The 20677-nt window shown below is 40.0% G+C and overlaps 2 protein-coding genes across 9 annotated transcripts in view; one reads left to right on the top strand and one right to left on the bottom strand.

Moving 5' to 3' along the window:
- Positions 1 to 15148, bottom strand: part of dnm2a (dynamin 2a) — a 33181-nt gene extending 18033 nt beyond the window's left edge. For 4 of the 8 annotated variants that reach the window (XM_086289469.1, XM_086289468.1, XM_086289470.1 and 1 more), the window contains exons 1-9: positions 14623 to 15145; positions 5374 to 5447; positions 5004 to 5153; positions 3657 to 3860; positions 2616 to 2714; positions 2361 to 2521; positions 2114 to 2256; positions 1759 to 1894; positions 530 to 597 (exon numbers count right to left, since the gene is read on the bottom strand). In XM_086289469.1, coding sequence (XP_086145595.1) covers positions 530 to 597; positions 1759 to 1894; positions 2114 to 2256; positions 2361 to 2521; positions 2616 to 2714; positions 3657 to 3860; positions 5004 to 5153; positions 5374 to 5447; positions 14623 to 14783 — 1196 coding nt within the window. In that variant the 5' untranslated portion in view covers positions 14784 to 15145. Of the gene's footprint in view, positions 1 to 529; positions 598 to 1758; positions 1895 to 2113; positions 2257 to 2360; positions 2522 to 2615; positions 2715 to 3656; positions 3861 to 5003; positions 5154 to 5373; positions 5448 to 14622 lie in introns of all 8 variants that reach the window. The other 4 variants (XM_086289464.1, XM_086289465.1, XM_086289467.1 and 1 more) reach the window with 3 other exon arrangements.
- On the top strand, positions 15062 to 20256 carry qtrt1 (queuine tRNA-ribosyltransferase 1). The gene is made up of 9 exons (XM_086289472.1): positions 15062 to 15567; positions 15687 to 15755; positions 15868 to 16006; positions 16120 to 16314; positions 17870 to 18008; positions 18310 to 18385; positions 18484 to 18593; positions 18922 to 19006; positions 19710 to 20256. Exons 1-9 carry the CDS (start codon positions 15289 to 15291, stop codon positions 19860 to 19862), a joined length of 1245 nt encoding a protein of 414 aa, XP_086145598.1. The 5' UTR covers positions 15062 to 15288; the 3' UTR covers positions 19863 to 20256.
- Positions 20257 to 20677: the final 421 nt, after the last annotated feature.

Genomic DNA, 20677 nt, shown 5'->3' with positions numbered 1-20677 from the left:
TAAAATAAAAAAATACTAAGTAAATACTGACAAACATGACAGGAGAAGTGGAGATGAAGTGCCAAAGACGGCCGAATGTGCGTATAATTAAAAACACACAAGGACAAATGAGATAAGACAGACAGAAGATTTTCATTAAGGAATACACAACAACACAAATGCAGCTAATACAGATACATGTAACACAAAATCGCATTATAACCGAATACTTTGGCAGGCAGTAACAAAAAAAGGAGTGGGTGGCTTTGCAGTGAGGAGATAAAGGGATTGAAAGAACACTGAGGAAAAGTAGAAAAATTTAAAATTCTCATACAACACTTACTGAATACACCAATTTTAATTGGTACTTTTAGTCTATGATTCCAAGGCTTGATTATGGAAATTTGAATTGCAGTAAAATAAAAGCTCTGATGAAGGGAGAAAATCAAGTGTGTGGCTACAGCAGTATTTAAGGTTGAAGCAGAAAAGAGGCAATTATTGAGTTTCTTTTTCGAAGGGAGGAGGATGTTTTTTGTCCCATTCCACTTGCCTGACACCGTGGACATTCTTGATTGCATGGCTGATTTCTCGCCGTAGCTCCTTCTCATCAAAAACAATCTGGATAAAAGAAAAGATATAAAGTTGTTTTGGGGTTTTTTGTATGTAAATCAAACCTAGAAGCCAAACTTTCCAAGTACATGTTGATCTAAATATGATTGATTCCCTGTGTCCGACTTAGGGATGGGTATTGATAAGATTTTCACGATTCCGATTCCATTTTCGATTCTGTTTAACGATTCAATTCTTTATCGATTCTTTTTAAAAAAGGAGAACACTGAGGTCAATTACCTTAAAACTTTGTTTTATATATTCTCTTTGAAGAAAATAGAAATTTAGGAGTAACATGGCCTTACAAACCCAACAGTGAGATCTTAAGAGATCCAGCCTACGGCTCTTCAACGGGGTGTCACAGGGTCCCCAGGAAAAAGAAAAAAAAAAAAATTGTAAATGTAAAATAATAAAATAAATATTCTTCTGTAGCAATAACAAAGTATAACATAAATTATTCTGTAGCAGTTACACAAGAATATCCAGTAATGTCCCTGCCTACAATTAAACACATTCACTTACCGAAAATCGGGGGCATCTGCTGTGGCAAATGGGTGCATGACATTTGTATATCCTGGCCTGAAAGGAGACGCTACCGGTAAACTGCAATGAGAACTGCCAGCATCTGAGCCAGCCAGACTCTGTCTGTCTCTCTCATCATGGTCACCTAAATGCAGCGCACAGTAATAGTAGGTTTTGTAATAAGGCAGATCTCACTAACATAATATGCACTGTTAGTTGATTATTTACCTGCCGCATTACCGTTACCGCTGCTGGGTTGAGATTCACGCGTCCGGAGCGGAATTAAAAACGTGACATTCATTTAAGGTCATCGCGTGTTTTGTGAGCAAATGCTTTTGCATATTCGTAGTGTTTCCTCCTTTAAATGAAATATCTACTTTGCAAGTTGCCCTGTTGACATCCGTTCTCGTAAAGTATAACCAAACTTTTGAGCATTTGAGCCGCCATGTTTCCTGCCAGGTAAATGACGCTCCGCAACGTGGTGACGTCCTTCGGGACGACTGGAATCGATAAGGAAATTGTTTGCAAAAATGGCAAACAATTCTTAGGAATTGAAACAGTGGGAACCGGTCCTCAACAAGAACCGGTTTTCGATACCCATCCCTAGTCCGACTGCTTGTTTTATGCATGTTATGCCACAGTACTAACCTTGACTAGTTCAAAGGGGAAGCGCTCATGAAAGAGGCGGTTGATCTTGGCACCACCCGAAAGCTCATTGGTGTCCACCTGGTCCCCGGAGCCTTCAATGCACTTCTCAAAGTCCACACCAAACTGCTGCACCATCCTGATGAAGGACACATGTGGCTTTGTGAATACCCTGCTTGCTGTTCATTAAAACAAATTTATCTGTAATAACAGCACTTAACATCAATGGTACAAAAAAGTGGTATTGATTTTAAGTAAAACAGGCATTTTATCACAACCTTTCTACTTTTATTTCAGCACAAGATAATTAATGATGCTGTTTGTATTTCTCTCAGGAGAAATATTAATTTGCACGTACTGCAACAAAGCCTTGGTCTTCCGTGTCGGGTCATCTGGACGGAAGTTCTTGTACTCCTCAACCTCCTTCTCTAGGGAGAGAAGCTGACTCTGCAACTTACTGCGCAGACCAGGCAGGGTATCCCTGATGTGGTTGGTCAATTGCTATAGAAAAAAAGGTAGCCTTTTATTTTTAGGATATCGGTGGCATGGCAGAGATAAGATAACATTTTTTAAAACAAAATTTAAAAAGACAACCACTAGCAAACCTGGTTAAGTGCTTTCTGTAGATGTGGTGTACCCATGCGTTCTGCCATGTGTCTATAGGCTGGGTGAGACAAGAAGAACTTTCTCTCAGCAGCCAGAGCAGCACGAATGTCTTTCCTCCCATCAATGTCTTTCTGACTGCGGTTCACCACACCTATGTAACCTACACACACGCACACGCACACACAGAGTCATTCCAGGTGTAAAATTAAAGCCAAGTAAATGCATATTCCTGTAAGTATGTGCATAATCCTCACCCCTTCGCAGTGGCAGAAGTTTATTTTCAAAAATATCCTTCGCATCTGTCCCTTCGTCCATCAGATCCAGTTTTGTTATAACACCAATGGTACGCAGACCTGCACATAATTAAGTGTAGTTATACAAACCTTCAGAAATGTGATATTTGTAACCAACATGGAAATAAATTCTTATGATTTACAAATCTCAGAGTGACATTTCATTCAGATAAGACTATAAAAACATGTTATGTGTCTAACTGGGAAAAGGTACTAATTTAAGGGGAAAAAAATAAAATTAATTTGATGGCAGCAAATGTCCAACAACAACAACAACAACAACAACAACAACAACAACCTGAGACAGGGCCATGTTTACTACGGTGTAGGATCCCTACTTTGAACTTTTAGGAATTCAGATGCTCATCAGTCCTGGGTCTTCTTTACCATATTTTTGATTTAATGATACAGCAAATGTTTTTAATTGATTTGCCTGACCTCAGAAAAGTTTTTCACTTTGCCTCAGTCCATTTTAAATGATCTTTGTTTTGTGTTCTATTGTAAATAAAATATAGGTTTATGAGATTTAAAAATCATTTCATTTTTTTAAGTTACATTTTACACAGCGTCCCAACACTTTTTGGAATTGGGTTTGTAACCATAGTTCACTACACATTTCAAGCAACTAGTCAATGTGCTCTCCATTTACATGAAAATTAGGGGATTTTTGTGTTATTACTTTAGTGAGGTGATGTTTGTGTATAACTATGTAATGATACTCAAATCACATGTTATGTGTAATTAAATCACAAATCCTGGTAACTCCAAACAGTTCACAACAATACATATTACATCAGTGTCTTTCATCACTGGCAGAGGCCTTTGGCGAAAAAATAAGATGTGGAGACTTGCTCCACACTAAAGTGCAGATGAAACAGGAGTAGCAGATTAAAGGTAAGGTAATAGGCATCATAACATGCAATGTTAAAGTGTATTAATTAAAACTTTGGGTTTGGAGGCCTGCTCTTTGAATGTTAGACTACTACAAAGATGCACGCTTACCCTGTGGGTCCACCTCCTTTGCAATCTTCAAAGCATCAGAGTTGGCCAGATCAGTGTTGGCAGGAGTGACTGCCAGGATCAGACAGCTTTCCTTGGTAATGAATTGCAACAGCATATCCCTGATCTGGTGCTCTATGTCTTGTGGCTGATCTCCTACAGCAACCTTAGTCATTCCCGGGAGGTCAATCAGTGTCAGGTTCAGCACTGAGTCATAGAAGGACAGAAGTCAACATAAATCCTAAACACATATTTTTTTTTCAGATGAATTAAAGTAGATAATCAGGTTTCTTGAATGGAAAATAGGAAACACCCATACATATCATTGTTTGCTCAAGTAAGGTGTTATTTTTAAGTTCATTAGGACTAAGCACTGACACTGGGTCAGTTCTATTTATTAATACTAGCTAGGCCTGTGACACGTTTTAAAAATTCTTAATTCTGTATTATTTTAAGGGTTTGGTAAACACGTCACACATTAAGAAGTACAGATAAAATTGTAGGCAAGTCCTAAACCAAAAAGGATATCCACCATTTTGAAGTCAAGAGTAAATTTTAGTGCCATTTAGTAACCAACTCAAATGCACACTGTCCAATCTGCTCCACACTAGGCATTCTTGATAAGACTCCACGCATAAATACAACTAAATGCCAATGCCAGGCCACAGTCAGAGCATCATGTACCGGTAACAAGAACAGAAAAAGATCATTCAATGTACATGATATTTTCATTGTGGGTTCTACACATGATAAAGGGCAACATGACATATAATTGGTGTGTTGTCCATTACCAACTAGAGGCACAAGAAGTGATCTGTAACTTGACAGCCCTGAAAACATCTACATGCATGCAGGAAATTGCTGCAGCATTCCCTGATTATAGCACACCATCTCAGCATGCAAAGTTGCAATAGCCCTGCAGCTTTACTTTACATTTTGTTATTTACATTAACATGGCTTATCATTCACATGGATGCAACAGTGACTTTTATTTCTTTCTACAGCTGACCCAAAGGCTTTTATTATAAGAACCATCCAGCAATAAGAGAATGACCTTTGGAAAGCTAATTTGTAAAGTTCAAAAGTGTGCTGTATAAATAAATTAACCTATCAGACAGTACTGTGCTAAAACAATGATCAGTTTTAAAGAGAAACAGAGGATTAACATTCACACTCACAGTATGAGCAAAATGCACCCTGAAATAGAATTTATGGTCGTATCTGCAATGGCTTAGAAAAAAAAAGGGTGTGGGGGGTAATGGTCTTAATATGTACATGAGAGCAAAGAGTTTTAAAAAATGATTTTCTGGACTTTGTGATTAAAGTTTCAAAAAGACTTGTGTCCATTACCGTGTGGGGAGTACACCCTCAGGTTAATTGGGATAGGAGAGATGCCTTTGTTGGAGCCTGTTATCCTGTCGGTCTCTGCCTCAATTTCTGCCCGCACTTCATCAAAATCCACAAACTTCTTTCCTTTGCAGTGCAAGAATTCAGCATATTCTACACACAGTGACAGGGTAACGTTTACAAGGGAGATGGGGAGACAGAGGACAAAGGGAACAAAAAGGAAAGGGAGAGCGAGAGAGAAAATATTAAATGGATGAAAGCAGCAAATAGAAGACAGTGTGCCTAGCTTGAGGCATTGTGACCGAGAGGCCATATGCAGGGCAGCTACAAAAGGAGATTGGGATGTGGCTGTGTACAGGACTGACATACTCACCTGCTTTATTGTTGATCAGCTGCAAAATTAGAGGTCTGCGGGTCACAATGCCTGAGCCACGTGGAAGGAAGTCCCTGAGTGAAAGAGACAGAGAGAAAAAAATAAAAAAATAAACACCAGATACTTTGTAAAGGTGACACAAAAGACATAATACAAGCAATCAAGATGAAAAGAAAGAGACAGGAAGAAAGAAAAAGTTACATCAATTCTTTACTGCACTCAATGTCCATTTCCCCACTGTTTGGCCTCTGGTAAATTGATGGGCACAGGAGAATTTCACGCCTCCAACTTCACTCACAACAAATTAAATGTGACAAAGTCATTTTCTCTCATCATTACAGCAAGACAGACCAATACAGGCACACCCACTGCTGCTAGTATGAGCAAAATGCACCCTAAAACAGAATTTATGGTCATATCTGCAATGGCTTACACAAACTTCATTTTTCAATTTATGGATCTCCTTTCATAATGAACCAAACAGCGTGTAATTATAATGCCATCTAAGAACAGATCCCCCAGGACGTCCACAGACAGTGATCCTTAGAACACAATGAAGGCACCTGTGCTTATCTTACCGCTTTAAATGCATTTGCGATTCACAGTTCAATGGTTTGCAAACAGTTAAACTAATATTTGATGCAATATCTTAAAAAAGAAAAACAGAAAAAAAAAAAAACTAGACAAAGAGGAAGCACACATTAAACCAGTAAAGTCTCACAAAGGCTTCAGTGTGTCCTCAGTAAACGGAGGTTTTCAAAAGCTTTGAGTCACTATGTCGCAATTAGGCTAAGAACACAACTTTGAGTCCCCAACTTTCTTTGTAATATTTTTAAATGCCAGCATCGACCAATAACCAGCTAAGCTTTTATTGTAACACAGGAAACAATGTTTTATCACTGAAGCACAACAGCTTTGGAGAAATTTCTAATTAGATTGTCGAGTTCATGGGCTACAATTTAAAATTTGTTGTCTGACAAGAGAAAAATATGACTACAGTTTCAGTCAGAAATATTCAACCTGTAAAACCTGGAAAAACACTCTAGTGATGGGATTCATATTTTATGAAAAGATTAACTAAAACCTTGATGCTCCACTTAGAAATAGCACCGATTCGGAAGATAAAAATTGAATAGAGCGTGGCAGAGTACAAAACGGATAAAGAGACTGGATTAAGAGAAGATACCATTACTTGACTTGTCAAAAACAAATTATCCTGAAGTAAGTGCATTAAAAGCTTCACGACTAGCATTAATACTTTTAAAACCAAAGGTGGACAGGCGCCACTCTAAATGTCTGAAAGTGTGATGGCAGGGAAGCCAGTCTTGACAAGACCACCAGCAGGTCTCCTGCTGAGATATCACATAAGCCCCAAGACCAAGCACAGATGGACAGGCTTTATAGCTAAATCTTTAATTTTCATGGAGTTGGTAACTGTGGAACCTCGATCCCTCTCAAAGCAGATGAATAGGCTGAAAGACTGAATTTAAAAATAAATAAATAAATAAATAAATGATAAAAATAAATATGAATCGACTAGCTCAGCCCTATGACACAGACCACGCCAGATACCCACAGAGAGTTGTGTGGTTTACTGAATGCAGTTGTAGGTTCAATAAAATTATGCAACTTATCATCTGTATCAATAGTTCAGCAATTTTGGAATACATTTATTCTTCTCCTCACCAAATAGTTTTGCCTTTTCTTCAACATCGAGAAAAGTTTCCCCCTGTAACATTTAAACTTGTGTATAATGCTTCCAGCCGTGTCTTGAAACTTTTTGGTGTAACAAGAAAATCTTTTCACTTCTGTTGTATGTTTCTTTTATGTTTAAAACTCAGCTTGAAGATGTGCATAGGCGGTGCATTTATCTGTATTACAGCTAAAGAAAATTCAGTGTTGTTATGATTATCCAAAAGCTTACTTCAATTCCAGGGGAGAAGATGTGTGGCAGCAAAGCTGAGGAGGCAACTTTGAGTTTCGACTTTTTTCCTCTGTAATGATGTCTTATGTTATTCTGTCTTGTGTTTTTCGCTTTTAGTGTGCTACATAGCTTGTGTATATAAAATGTCTGGAGTTTGTGTTTTGTAACATAGCAAAACACCTTGTCTGGAGTCAATCCCTTTCTTCTGCTGGTTTATCTACATGAATATAACACATTTACATAAGGCTGCCTTTAAGTCCACCATTACCACTTTCTACAGCCACTTGGATAACTCCACAAAGTGTCAGTGATGTTCAAAGCAGGCCAAATGGCTTGTCTTTTGGTTGTCTTTATGCACTTTTGGGCCTTCTTTGAAAGTGAGTTAAAGAGATGAGAGCCATTCTATTTTTGTTTTGTCTTTAACATTAAATCCTGTAAATCTGTTATGGTAGATGCCAAACACAAAACTATCAACAAATAAGTCACCATTGCATGGGCTTCCTAAATATGAACACGGCAAGGGACAACAACTGCAGACGTTAAACTTCATTGTATTGATTTTAACTGAGCATCATCACAAGTTGTAACCATGAAATAATGATTTTTGTTTGTTAGGGTCTTACAAATGTTGGCTTTGGATGTGCAGTTTTTTGACAAATGAAGAAAAGCACATCTCACACTATGGAACATAACATCCTGTTCAAAATTTCGACTGAGTAACATAAATGTAGTTTCACTATCTGTAAACCACTTGAAAAACAAGCCATTATCAGATTCAGATCTCCGGCCTACAGTTTCAGCTAGCAGTTGTTAGATTTTGTGTCAATGCCAGCAACATGTAATGCTTTTCCCACACTAGGCCCCAGGTCGGAGAATAGGTTGAATAGGTGCACCTACAACTGGCTTTCATCATGCCAACTGCAAAATGTAATGCAGTGCATAAGCTTTAGATGACAGCAAACAAACAACGGGTGCAACAGTGCACAACTGAGACACCAAGCTTATAGGAAACAATGAGAAGTTACTCAGTTACCTTTTTTGTTCCTCTTAAAGTGACAGAGTACCTATGGAATTTTTAACCACATGGATAACCCTGCTTAGTCAGCCTTCAGATAAACGCCTCCACCCAGTTTTCTGCAGACCCGTATAAATTTTGAATGTCAAGTCTGCTGCCCTACAAACATACTACATCTGGTGGTAATCAGTATTCCCAGGCCAGGAATACTGCTAGAAGTGATGAGTGCGTCACTAACCCACATCCTCTTTTTCTTCTCATTACCAGGCCTACATGTCTAAGGGCCCTGTGGATGAAAGCAATGTGTCACCCACAGGATAAAAGAGGGGAGCTTCCATACTACTCACTGCTTGTTAGGCCTAGACTGTGATCAAACAGTGGGGAATATCCCAAACCTTCTCACCAGTTGACCAGGGGTCAGCAAAAATCCACAGGTCAGTGGTTCACCACTGGTGCTGTGTAAGGCAGAAAGCTGTGGATCAGATTTAGAGAAAAAAAAAAAAAAAAAGAGGAGAAGAGAGAAAAAGAAGAAAGCCACTTTGTGCGTTTCAGGTGTGACAAGATTAGATCAGATGTGGAAAATGGTATGAAGAAGCTGTCTAGGGAAGCCAGCAAGCATTGGTGGTAAAGGATACTCTCCACTGACTTCTCGGTAGTGAAATCCCATCTTACGGTCTCTACAAGTGGTCACTGGTAAAAGATCCACAGCAATAAAATAAAGTGCCCATAATGTTTGGTTCAAAGTGCTCTTTTGAGGAGACATACAGCAAGGACAGAATTGAGCCAGTCAGTCTGCGCAGACAGAATTGGATAAACTGCAGTGACATATTGAAAAGAAGCAAGAGGCCAGGGTTCCATTATTGATGCGCTGTAAATGATAGAAGAGGCTGAGCAGCTTGTGTATCATTTGATGCATTATGCATTGCCAAGCAAAGAGCATCAATCCATGCGCTGCCCTCCCTTCATTTGAACACAAGAGAAAGCAAAATCAAGAGTGACTAGGGAAGGGAGAGAATGAGAGCCAACTCCCCTCCCCCTGCCTGCCAGCCCCTATACCCTCTGCCTCTTACAAACAGGCAGAGCAACCCTGTCCTCCTTCTCCTCATGCCTATACAGGGGTACAAAGTCTCCTTTTCAAGCATACAAACCGAAATGAAAAATGCTAAAGTCACAGCAGGTCCTCCCAGGAGGGCATAGCACACAAAAAAAAATGTGTTTGTGGTTTGGTGGGACTTCAGGAGGTCTCTGGAGTGGCTATGAACATATAATTATGGCAATCCACATTCCCGCTCCGCAGTTTGTCAATGAGAGCACGAAGAGCCATTGCCAGGCAGCAAAGTCTCCTGAAGCACTACCAAAATCCAACTGCTTAGTGGAAAATCCCTTCACTCTCTGCCACTCAACTGAGTGTGCTCCTTCTTCTTTGATTGCACTACACAAAAGCATCCATACTTCTGCTTGAATTGCTCAATAATTCCCGCCATCATGCCAGAGTACTTGCAGAAAGGACAGCAAAGCTTGACCATCAACCTTGAGTGAATAGGTTTTATGTCAACATGGTCATATTTTGATAAATGTGCCATGAAATCAAAGCAGAGCAATGTTTAAAATATTTTATCAGATCAAGACAAAGTTCTAAGCTTCAGAGAGTTTCTGACAGTTTCACCTATTCTTGGGTGTTTGTGACGTGTACAGGATATAGTTGCTTGGTATCCAAATTTGCTATTTGTGAAGGGGTAGCTAATCAGAAGAAAGTCAGTTCAAAGGAAGGAAGTCCTTGAAGATAGAGCTAAAGTAGCTTGTTTCAGATGGCGGCTGAAATGAAGACCTGCACAAAAGGAGATAACAACAAAGCCACTCTATTCTAGTGAGCATAATAGGTCCCCTTTAAACTTAACTGATCAAACACTTAAAAAAAAAAAGTCTGTTTTTGCAGCGTAGTTGCCACAGATCTGATAATAACCTCCGCCCAGGCCAGCTTGCACTACAAGATATGACGTCTTTGCGCCCAACTGATACAATGAAATCACAACACACCAAAGCCAAAACAGAGACATGGGTGTGATCAGCATCTCTGAACTGAAAATACTTGCACTGGTTCATAAACATTTCAGTAGAGTAACACACACAGAAAGAAAATTTGCTTATTATTCAAGATAGTTCTTAACTACACAGATTACTTTTTTCTTTGTAATACCTTAGTATATCTTCTGGTAAGGACCAGTAAATTAACTCAAAGCAATACAGACTATTTTTTTTTTTCACTTGTATTTTTATTTTTATTCCAATTTATTCTATTTATCCCCTTCGTATATTTTATTTATATTGTCTCTGTATTTATATATATGTGTGTGTGTGTATAACTCTGTAACTTCTGTCGGTGCTGTGCTTTTTTGGAAATCGAATTTCCCAGAGGAACCCACCCGAGGGATTAATAAAGTTCTATCTAATCTAATCTATTGTAAATATTTATTTAGTCAATCAAGTCAGTGTTGCAGTAAAACCTGAGGTCACTCATTAAGTTGGCTGGGTGGATAATGTAATAAGATTAGATGCGTACCAACAGACTGAAACACAAGCTACCGTAATTGTCGGGCTATAAGCCGCTACTTTTTGCACAAGCTTTGAACCCTGCGGCTTTTAGTCAGGTGCGGCTTTTCTATGGATTGTCCATGATTTTTGTCATATCATAAGACGATTTGTTTTGTGTGTTCCGCTGTTGTACGGCACTACGTTGCCTGGCGGAAGGATCGGGGTTCAAGAGTGGTATGTTAGTCACATGTCCGTCCGCCAGGCAACGTAGTGCCGTACGAAGTAGCGCAAAAAACAAACTTCAAAGTAGCGGTACGCGTTCAGCGGGAGGCGTGGATGATGAGCGGCGATAAACTTGCGAAAAGCAAGTTATGCTCAACTCCACCGGTGGATTCTGACAGCGTGGAAAAGTGTGAAAGCATCCACGATCACCAACGGATTTTGAAGGGCTGGACTGCTGCATGATGGAGAGGAGGACACTGCCACGGCCCTTCAGAGGGTGTTCGACTCTGACACTGACAACGAGGATTTCTTTGGTTTTGAAAGTGACAACGAAGGAGAGAAGCGGAGAGTGGATGACGAAGCCATCCTGAGCCTGTTTGTATCCGACACTGGAGGAGAGGACTTTGGTGGTTTTAGTGCGCAGGAAGAAGAGAAAGATGGTGGTGAATGACTGACTTTTCTTCTTGTTAAAGCTGTGTCACTGCACCTGAGCCTAAAAGGTAGTCCGAATCTATTTTTTTGGTGTGCTGTAGGTTACTGTTATGTACCTATAACTTGTTTTTCAAAATATTAATAAAAGTGATGTCTCCAAACAGCCATCTCTTTCCTGACAATTCCCTTTGTGCATATTCTCTTACATATGATAAGTCAACATTGAAACACCTGCGGCTTTTAGTCAGGTGCGGCTAATGTATGTACAAAACAGGATTTTCCCCTGATTTTAGCTTGTGCGGCTAATATTCAGGTGCGCTTTGTAGTCCGGGAAATACAGTAATTTATTAAACAAACTTCTCCCCAGCAAGAATGTGGATCAACCACGCAAAACATATTTGTCTTCCACACTAATGCTGTTGAAAGCAGAGGCCAAAAGAATAGCAAGTTAGGTCACATGATCCCAAAACCAGCCCAACGTTTTCCCTCTCCAGTGAAACCAGGAAATCTAAAGCAGAAACCAAGCAGCATCCGACGTGCTTTTTGTGGCGGTCAAACATTTGCTAAATTAATAGTGAGGCGGTGAGGTCACTTGGCACCTGTGGATCATGACATCAGCATGAAGTTCAGGTGAGAGAGAGAAAGCGAGCAGCTTTTACAGTCTGTGGCAGAATCATCACTCCATTGTCCCAGTTGTTTTCCCAGCAATAAGTGACACTGTTTCTATTGTTGCTGGTACGTCAAAAGGGGGGGGGAAAAAAACAAACAAAAAAAAACAAAACAAAAAAAAAAACAGAGGGATTATTTTCATCCCATAGGACACAGATATGAAGCCAGCCTTTTACACACAACATGCACCTCACCAAAGAAAAGATCTCAGTCACTGGGGAAATTACAGATCAGCCATTACCGAGTGTAACAGAAGCTCAGTACTCATGGTGAAAAGAAAAAAGAACACCACAAAAAAAAAAAAAATTAAAAATTAAAAAGGCGAAACCACAGAGAATTGCAAATGAAGTTTTCCACAACACCATTACACGCATCATTTTCATCTGCTTTGAATTTTTTTTTTTTTTAAATGAGTAGAACACATGGTACAAGGTTTAGGTATCGGTTCAAACAAACCTTTTAGTCAACAATGACTCATGAGTTTGCCCAATGCTTTAGCAGTGTACAGCAACTCCTAAAGTGTGCCTAGCCTGACTTATTTTACTACTCTAAATGATCTGCACAGCAGAAGGAAATTAAATTTTCCCCAAATCAACCACTGATCTGTTTGAATCTCAGGACACCTATACGTAGCTTTGCCAACATACAGGTTTAGCAAGGGTTTTACAAGTGAAGTTAAAAAACAATTCAACATGTTCCTCCATTTGTTTCCAGTAGCCATGCCTCACAGGTGCCAAAAACAACCCAGTGTTAGCATCCCAATTGTGGTGTGTGGCTCACAGTGGCACTAATCCTGTACACAGCACTAATTGGATAATCAATAGTCCTCATATGGTTGTGTTTTTAGGTGTCATTTTAAAAATCAAGAAACAGCTGTTACATGTCAAAATGCCCAATGGAGGGAACAAATTCCAAGATCCGTGCTTCGAGGTTGAAGTAAGATTGTTTCAGCTGGTCAGCCCTCATTAAATTCACCCGCACAGCATCAACATGCAAACAGAGTAAATGGTGTTCTTTTCAATATTAAGCACACCTTATGAAAGGTACATGAAAGTGAACAGCCTACAATGCTACAATAATTTGTCAGCACATGGATGTATGTTTGCCCTGTAAACACGCATAAAGTGGAAAACCAGCACGATAGCAAATCACGGTCACCATGAAATGTCTCAAGTTAATTGCTGCCGATTTGTGTTGAGTGTTCTCCCAGCACAAAGTCCCACTCGTCCGAATTACTGCACACTGAGTGGAAGTCTAATCTGCATGCATGTTCTTGCCCGAGAGTAGTTACAACATGCTCTTGTCTCCGTTTTTATAACCAAAAGCCTATGTGCATTCAATCTTGATAGCCAATGTGCCTTCTCCAGTCTGCCGACCAGCCTGCATACGTGTGTGGGTTGGGCTACACACTGATTGTCTCTCAAAGGAGGTGAAATCCTGTTAAACAAGCTACTACAGAGCAAACTTGTTATGTTTCTTTTTACTGCAGGGTGATCTCACTCATTGCTGTTGCAGGCGACAACAACAAGACCAGCCTGATGACAATGATAGAGCCAGTCTGGTAAGGAGGACCGTAGATTAAAAGCAATGCATCTCAAAAAACAGTGATGTCAAGTCTGTTTCTATAATTTCTAAACGTTGGCCAAAAACAGAAACAAAAGAGGAAGCTGGTAAGGGAAGTTATGTCTGCTATGTTGAGGAAATGTCAGCACTGTAAAGAGAGACAGTCTGCTTTGAGGTCAAAGTTTTGTGTCAAAATACAATAAGTAGCTGTAAAAATACAAGTTAGGTGACTTTCTGCCTACACTGCGATACCCCTTTTATTCCATACACCTTGCCAGTTACCATCCAATAAAACTCCCTCCCTTGTAAAACAAACAGTCATCCCTCCATCTTTTAAATTTGTTGGTAATATAAATTCTGCAGGACTCTCAGGGTGTGGCCTGTAGTTATCAATATGAGAACAAAAGGGGGAAAAGCCCATTAAGCTAGATTACAGGAAAGATTACGTGCACTAAGGTCTATTGAAAAAATGGCAACCCAGAACAAGCCTTTAATCATATTAAAACATATTGGGCAGGACAAACGAATTTATCAGCAAATGCAAGACAACAGTTGGTGGTCCAATCGAGTTGGGGGAAAAAAAAAATTGTATGAAGTAAAGAAAAGAGAGAAAAAGTAAGCTTCTTTTTAAGATCGTAACACAAATATCACACTACATAAATACACAAGAACAGTATGTATCTGAAGTTGTTGAATCTACAGCGCAAGTGCGTAAATCAATATTGACGTTACGTTCTGGGAAAGTGACGTTAGCTTAGCTTTATGCGACTGGCATTTCCAAAAGTACCGTACCTCCCAGACCAAAAAACGGGCTGTTTGACAACGTACGACCAAGCATGGCCTGTTAGAAGGGCGTAACACTACACTAGCTCATTTAACACTTATCACTTACCTGCCAACGAAATTCTCCAAAACCGAGCTTTTTCCAGCGCTCTGCCCACCGACCACCGCGATCTGAGGAAGGTCTAAATTACAACTCTGGCCAATGGAGCTGAATGCGTCTTGAAGCTTGTTGATGAGGGGAATCAGGTCTTCCATGCCCCGGTTCCCCATGGCTTCGTGAGCTTGAAGAGCCCCTTCAATTCAACACAGACCAGAGGCTAATGCTAGCCGCGCTAGCGAGCTCAGTAACGTTAGCTTAGCAGCAAGGTGCTCTCGGGTTACTCTAGAGTGCTAAAACCCCGCCTCTTCAGCTCGGGCTTTTATTCACTTTTTGAATACTTGTGCGCTTCCCAGTAATGCAGTTCACACCAATATCATATCGTATAATAACAAAACGCCTCAACTAAATACCCAGGCAGTCGAAACGGACGGAAAACTCGCAAGCAAAACTTCCTCTACACAAACACCATCCGGTCACAGAAGATGACATCCTATCGGTGCCGGTTACTATAGCCCCGCCTCTCTTGCGCAAATAAAAGCGGTTTATTGGCTAATGTTGCTGCCGCTTCACCAAACTTCGTTTTGATTGGACGTCTTAACGCTCGAATCAGATAATTCTAATTGGTCGTCACGATTGTCAGTTGGACGTCCGTTCATGTCACGTGATCGGTAAAACATGGCTGCCCCCATAGAGTGTGGGGCTCATACAGAAACTATAGAGAACAACATGTCCCTAAAGAAAGCTTTGTCTCCTCTCTCTTTGCGAATTGTTGCTGAATGCCCAGTAACTAAAGCGAGAGCCTGTGATCTAATACTGCCGCATAGCACCGTTAGCACCCCGGTTTTCATGCCCGTCGGGACTCAGGGGACCCTGAAGGGAATCACTGTGGATCAGCTGGAAGATCTGGGATGTCGGATTTGCCTTGGAAACACATACCACCTTGGAATGAGACCGGTATGCAGGTTTGCTATAACGCAAATTAAATTTTTATCTCGTGTTTTACTGGGCATAAACCATTTGTTGACGATTTCATGTCAGTTTTCTTGTGTAAATGTCTTTTCTGCTGCCTAAAGGGTCCCGATTTGATTGAGAAAGCCAATGGTTTGCATGGGTTCATGAACTGGAAGAGAAATCTTTTAACTGTGAGTTTAACTTCACATTTTATTTGTCATACGTGGATGACAAATAAAAGTACAACATGTGACTGGAAACTTTTGTCTTAAAAACCACGCGTTCCTTTTTCTTTGCTCACAGGACAGTGGAGGGTTTCAGATGGTGTCTCTCGTCGAGCTCTCCGAAGTTACGGAGGAAGGAGTCAAGTTCAGGTCCCCCTACGACGGCAAAGAAATCTTACTAAGTCCTGAGAAGTCTATCAGCATACAGAACAGTCTGGGTCAGCAAGGAGTAAAATAACTGACTCAGCATTAACCAGCAGATACTCTGAGCTTTCGTCAGTATTTCTGTGGCTGACGGACAGCACCTCCATGTTTCTTTGTGTTCTTCCAGGGTCAGACATCATGATGCAGCTGGATGATGTGGTCAGCAGTACTGTGACAGGACCACGGGTAGAAGAGGCCATGCATAGATCCGTTCGCTGGCTGGACCGCTGTATAGCAGCCAATAAAAATCGAGACAAACAAAACCTCTTTGCCATCATTCAGGGAGGATTGAATGCAGAGCTGCGCAAGGCCTGTCTAGATGGTAAAAAAACAAACAAACAGAGGCTGATGCTGACACTGAGATTCCTTTAATGATAAATATATTTTGGCTGATGTGCTTTACAAACGCACATTGATATAAAGGCTGAAATTTGACTGTTAAGTCCTTTAAGATCCCCCGTTTGTGATCGGATTGATCTAAAATTGGCAGGCATGCTGGAAGAAAAGCACACAGGGAAATGTTCTTGCTTTTTGATGGTACTATCTTATATATTCAGACAGTATGTAAGTTAGGTTAAAGTGGGGGAATTATTAGTTTTGTTTATCACAAACTATCAGTGAAATGTGAAGCTGCTGATGCATCCTCACCACTGTCTGCTCAGATGATGTGCCCTTTGCTACATGTGCTGCAGAGGATATGTGCTGAGTTACAGCTTCTCGAAGAAAACAAAGCCATATTAGACATACGTGGGGTGGGCTAAAATTTGGCACTTTTCGTGGCACTATTCACTGTATTTTTCCAGCATTTTAGAGCTGAAATAACTTAAAATACAGAATATAGTCACATTAAATTCTCCGAGCTGAAAAAACACACTTGGGCTGTGTTTAAAAAAATCAATTTTACACCCGTTCAAATGTCAGAAGTCAAAATCAAATCTCATCTTTTTTCAGCTTGTTTTTTTTTTTATAACCTGCATTTGAGCATCAATATCAGAGAGACATAACAGTTTCAACACCACAGCGTCACCAGTTAATATGTTGTTAATATTCTTGTTAATCAAGTTAATCTTGGTACCCTGGGTTTTTTATGTTTTCTAATAATTCACTGGAGAAAACATCAAAAAAAGCACATTTGTGTAAACTGCACAGGGTTATATTAATACATGAGTTGGGTGTCTGGTCAAAACAAGTTACAGCAAATATATTTACCTAAATTTTGATACCATTTTCTAGCCATGATTTATTCTTTGTCAAATTTTCTAATGTCTTAAAAAACAGTATATCCACCAATATGTACTTTAAGAACCTAAAAACTGGGAAAACATTTCTTTTGGAATAGCTTCATAACACATACCAAGTTTTTTTTTTTTTTTTTTTTTTTTTAACAAGGAAATCTGTTGCTTCTAAGGAGCTCAGGTGGGAGGCACTTACTGGATTTTATTTTATTTTTTTCCATGGACTTACATGACTATATGCTGATGACCACTAGATCTATAATGTGCTGATACTGGTCAAACTTAACTTAATTAATATGAGTGGGTCTCCATTAACTAATCTTGCTCTTTCACTTTCTTCATGTACCGATATTGAAAATCAAGCTGAATAATTTCATCGTATTTATGAAGGCTGAATACATGCTAAAATGCCTTGATCACTTTTTCCTCTTACACTTATTTCAGTAAGTGGAAAAGTGGCAGCATTAACTAAAAAGTTTACATGTTTCAGTCTATTGAGGAAGCTTATGTGAAACAAAGATATCAGGGCGTGGTGAGGAACTAATCCGAGTTATTTAAAGGGCCATGCAGTTTGGAAAGGGCATCAGAATTCAAGATAAGGGATCAGACTTTCACTTAAGATATTGTTTCTTCTTCCTGTAGAAATGACTAAGCGTGATGTTCCTGGTTTTGCCATTGGCGGACTGAGTGGAGGAGAAGAGAAGGATGACTTCTGGCAGATGGTGACACTAAGCACTGATCACCTGCCTCGGGAAAAACCCCGCTATCTCATGGGTGTAGGGTATGTTTACTGGTTTTCACTGAAATCCATCATGAGAACCTGGTTGTTTACCTCCTGAGCCTGGTTCTGCCAGAGGTTTCTTCCTGTTAAAAGGGAGTTTTTCCTTCCCACTGTTGCCAAAGTGCTTACTCATAAGGGGTCATATGATTGTTGGGTTTTTCTCTGTGTGTAATATTGCAGGGTCTACCTTACCATATAAAGTGCCTTGAGGCGACGGCTGTTGTGATTAAATAAAATGTAATTGAATATTGGCTGTGGTACATTTAACCACGTAATAAATTCACATGGTCATGTGTTGTAGGTATGCTGTGGATCTGGTGGTATGCGTCGCCCTGGGATGTGATATGTTTGACTGCGTTTTCCCAACACGCACTGCGGTAATCCGTCTTTACCTTCTGAGAAATCGCATTAGGATCCACAACTGACTTCAGATGTATTTCATTCTGTTCTGACAGTCATGGTTCTTTTCTCTCAGAGGTTTGGCTCTGCCTTGGTGCCCTGGGGAACTCTCCAAGTGAAACATAAGCAGTATGCCAAAGATTTCCAGCCCATAGACCCAGACTGCCAGTGTCCTACCTGCAAGAAGTAAGTCAGTTTGCCAAAGCATTTTCTTTACTGTGACAGAAATTGAAGCCTAGAAAGTTCTTTTTAGTGCCCTAGAACAGCTCTTTTAGCCAGCTGGCTCTTATTCTACCTGTTTTCATTTTATATTTATTTATTTTGAGAAAATTAAATCTAGATAATAACATCTTTGAAGACTAGCAAAAATAAGTCCTTTGGCATCACTTGGTCTAAAATGTCCTGCAGACAAAAGCAGAGTGTTCTGTGAAAGGAGGAAGCTCAAAATCTGGGTAGGCGGGGGGTTTATTCAGCACTTAAATAATGTAAATAATGTCTGCATTTCCTCTTTCAGGCACAGTCGAGCTTACCTGCATGCTCTGTTTAAGAGTGACACTGCAGCCATGCATCACATCACTATCCACAACATCGCCTACCAGGTCAGTTCGAGCAAAATCTTCTATGACTGACAAAGTACAGGTTTCTTTATTTTATTCTGACAGTTTTCTCATGTGCTTCAAAGCAGGCGACATACTAAAAAGGCACATGCATGGAATAAATCTGACGATTAATCAGTTTATTATTCTCCTGTATCTGCCATCTTCAGTCAATAAGCTTGAAGTGCGACATATTTTTCACAGTATGTTTGAAAGTTGAATTTCTCTGGCAGAAATATGAAGAAAAATGTCTATCTTTTCAAATTTATGTGACGTGACGATACCCTTCTCTCAGTGATGGCTATTAAATCCTTCAGTATGGTTTGTGTGGCAGGAGCACAACTCGTTTTGTTGCTTTGACATAATCAGAAGCACAAAAAGCCAAATATTCTTACAGATATGTCGCCAAAATGGGTGTTAGGAAATCGTAACCAATATAATCCAATCGATTACGCATCCTATTTGTTTGCTGGTTCTTTTTTTTCTTTTTAAGCCACTTGTATGGTGGTTCTGGAGTGTCCAGGAGTGATGGTTGATGGTTAATGCCTCATTAACTTTTTAATGGATCGCTGCAAAACATTAACATACTACCTCAGAGGACACTGACCTGTAGCTGACCTTGTGCACAGCAGAAGATCATTTCCCACTGCAGATCAATAAGAATCGCATTATTTTTCCTCAGTTCATCAATCATTTGTCTTTGCAGCTCACGCTGATGCGCTCTGTGAGAGAGAGCATTGTGGAAGGCCGCTTCCCTGAGTTCATACGGACGTTCATGAAGCGACTGTTTCCTTCTGGTGACCAGTACCCCAGCTGGGCTGTGGATGCTTTAGCTTCTGTTAACGTTACTTTGGACTAGAAGCTGGGAGATGACTGTTCGCTATTCATCTCAACTGACAGATTTTATATTGTTTTAAATGACTTTTTTATGGCTGATTGTTTTCTACTCTTTGTCTGTATTTGTATATGAATTGCTTGTTTTGTTGGCGGTGAGGAGAATGGCTTTTGATCTACTGGAATAAAGCCGATTGTCCCTTGCAACAGGCTGCTTTACGCAGCCTCTGCAGATTGTCCTCAGAGTACACATTATGGTAATGTTAGACTGAATGCAGTTTAAATGAGGTTTGAAACACATGAACTATTTCCTCTGATATCCGCAGACAGTTTTGTGTTGTTACCATGGCTACACAGCCAGGCTCACCCACTTGAAATTAAATATTTTTGCCTTCCTGTCAACCTCTTTAATGTTTTAATGGCTAAGTGTATTACAGAGGTACCTTTTTTTTCCTTTTTACCAAAGGCAGAGTAATAGTCGACGTGTATATATTCTCAGCTTTTAACTTTAATTTTAACAGACAAATTGTTGTCAGCTGTTTGCAAAGATGAATGAAGATTGCTTCCTGATTGGCCACCAGAGGGCGAAATGGATACAACTACTGCAGGCTTACGACAACCTGAATATGTTTGTGCAAGTTTCCTAATTGGGGAGAAAGTTAATCTGTCTGGAAGCGCAAAATAACAAACATTTACATTTAGATGAGTCATTTGAGTTTACAAACGCACTGACGCCAACGTGCTTACAATCCAAGCCCAACATCGATCAAATCAACCTTAGGTGGCAGTAAGCCTTTTGACGTTTTGGTTTTGTGTGGAGCCCACGGAGAGGCTGCTTTA

The sequence above is a fragment of the Aulonocara sp. 'chitande type north' Nkhata Bay genome, linkage group LG4, assembly GCF_057382095.1.
Source record: "Aulonocara sp. 'chitande type north' Nkhata Bay isolate Kocher_YH1m ecotype deep benthic linkage group LG4, A_spYH_male_GT1.1, whole genome shotgun sequence".
In the NCBI taxonomy this organism is placed as follows: domain Eukaryota; kingdom Metazoa; phylum Chordata; class Actinopteri; order Cichliformes; family Cichlidae; genus Aulonocara; species Aulonocara sp. 'chitande type north' Nkhata Bay.
The sequence above is the reverse complement of the archived record's forward strand: the minus strand, read 5'-3'. Positions and strand labels throughout refer to the sequence as shown.

Excerpts from the sequence above, each read along its gene's own strand:
- qtrt1 (XM_086289472.1), top strand. The coding sequence starts at position 15,289 with ATGGCTGCCCCCATAGAGTGTGGGGCTCATACAGAAACTATAGAGAAC. Across the intron at positions 18,009-18,309 it reads CGCTATCTCATGGGTGTAGG|GTATGCTGTGGATCTGGTGG; the intron begins GTATGTTTACTG and ends CATGTGTTGTAG. Across the intron at positions 19,007-19,709 it reads TCCACAACATCGCCTACCAG|CTCACGCTGATGCGCTCTGT; the intron begins GTCAGTTCGAGC and ends TTGTCTTTGCAG.